The following is a 1,459-nucleotide window of genomic DNA, read 5'->3' as shown; positions in this document are numbered from 1 at the left end:
AGAGAGAAGAGCCATGCCTGCCCAGGTTTGACTTGTTCCCAAAGGAGCCATGTGCAAGGCCTGTAGGAAGGAAGGAGAGCTGAGTAACTGCTGCCGGGGGAAGAGGGGGCACACAGCAGGCCTGAGTGAGGTGCCAGCAGGCAGGGAAACACCTTCCTGGTTGCCTGTTGTCACATACCGCAGAGAGCGGCCTCACCGGAAGGTGATGAATGGATGGTGCTGGCCCCGCCCCTGCAGTCGCCTCCCCAGTTGTGAAAGGGGCAGCAGCCTGCACAGGATAAAAGGGCTCCTGCCTGGGCTCCTCACCCACAGCCTTCTCAGACCCCGCCTTCTCCCTCCTGCTGCCTCCTCTGAACCCGGTGAGTGCCCAGAGGGGCAGATGTTGTGGGGACAGACAGCCCAGGCTTCTGTGAGGAGCTGGGGAGCAGAGGTGTCTGCTGGGGAGACAGCAGAGGGCAGCGGGGCAGAGGACAGGGACACGGCAGGGAGCCCTGCAGGATACAAGCCAGGCCTGGCTCTCAGCCCTCCACTCTTTGCTGAGACACACAGAGCCCCAAGGGCGCTGCAGGAGCCTCGTCCACCCGAGTGGATTCTCCTCACTGTGTGTAAACACGGAGGACTTGGGTCCACTTGGAAGTGTCACCTCCTCTTCTGCAAGCAGGGCTAAGTGGGAAGAGATAGATCTCCAGGTCCACTCAGTGGGGGATCAGTTTCCCTCTTTCCTGTCCAGCTGGGGAAGCAGCTGGTCTTAGGAATAAGGGCTTTATAAAACCATCCCCAGAGACGTTGCTGGCCTGAAGCTTTTTCGCCGACCTTTTTCTCTGCTCTCCCCAGGTTCGCGATCCCAGGGAGATGTCCTGCCAGCAGAACCAGCAGCAGTGCCAGCCCCCGCCCAAGTGCCCCTCGCCCAAGTGCCCCCCGAAGAGCCCAGCACAGTGTGCGCCTGCTGCCTCCCCCTGCTCTGCTCCCTGCTCTGGGGGCTGCGGGGGCCTCAGCTCCAGCTCGGGGGGAGGCTGCTGCCTGAGCCCCCACAGGCGCCGCAGGTCCCACCGGTGCCGGCTGCGCAGCTCGGACTCCTGCGATGGTGACAGCGGTCGGCACTGTGGGGGCTCTGGCTGTGGACAGAGCTCTGGGGGCTGCTGCTGACCTGAGCTGAGAATTCTCGTTGTAAAGGAAGCAGAGTCCCAGGACCGGTCCCAACCTGCTGTATTTTTTCCAGATACTTCAGTACCCTTTAGCCCTGAGCTTTGCGTTGGGAAAGCTCTGAGCTCTCTCCCAGGACCCTTCTGCCTACTCCTGGGATCCCCGAGAACACCCACCCTGTGTCTGCCTCCACCTAGGGCTTGCAGTCTCTGCCTCGATGTCACCTGTGTCTGGTCCTATGAAAAAATAAAGCTTGTGCTGGCCTTGCTCTGTGGGCGTCTCCCTTTCGCTTCTCCAGCCAGTGCTTGCCTCACTA

The 1,459-nt window shown here is 61.2% G+C and overlaps 1 protein-coding gene across 1 annotated transcript; it reads left to right on the top strand.

The window, feature by feature from the left end:
* The first annotated feature begins 307 nt into the window (after positions 1 to 307).
* On the top strand, positions 308 to 1,146 carry LOC104863343 (late cornified envelope protein 3D). The gene is made up of 2 exons (XM_010625718.1): positions 308 to 359; positions 835 to 1,146. Exon 2 carries the CDS (start codon positions 853 to 855, stop codon positions 1,144 to 1,146), a length of 294 nt encoding a protein of 97 aa, XP_010624020.1. The 5' UTR covers positions 308 to 359; positions 835 to 852.
* The last annotated feature ends 313 nt before the right edge of the window (positions 1,147 to 1,459 follow it).

Source organism: Fukomys damarensis, unplaced genomic scaffold (assembly GCF_012274545.1).
Source record: "Fukomys damarensis isolate Sample0158 unplaced genomic scaffold, DMR_v1.0_HiC HiC_scaffold_33, whole genome shotgun sequence".
Taxonomy (NCBI): domain Eukaryota; kingdom Metazoa; phylum Chordata; class Mammalia; order Rodentia; family Bathyergidae; genus Fukomys; species Fukomys damarensis.
The sequence above is the reverse complement of the archived record's forward strand: the minus strand, read 5'-3'. Positions and strand labels throughout refer to the sequence as shown.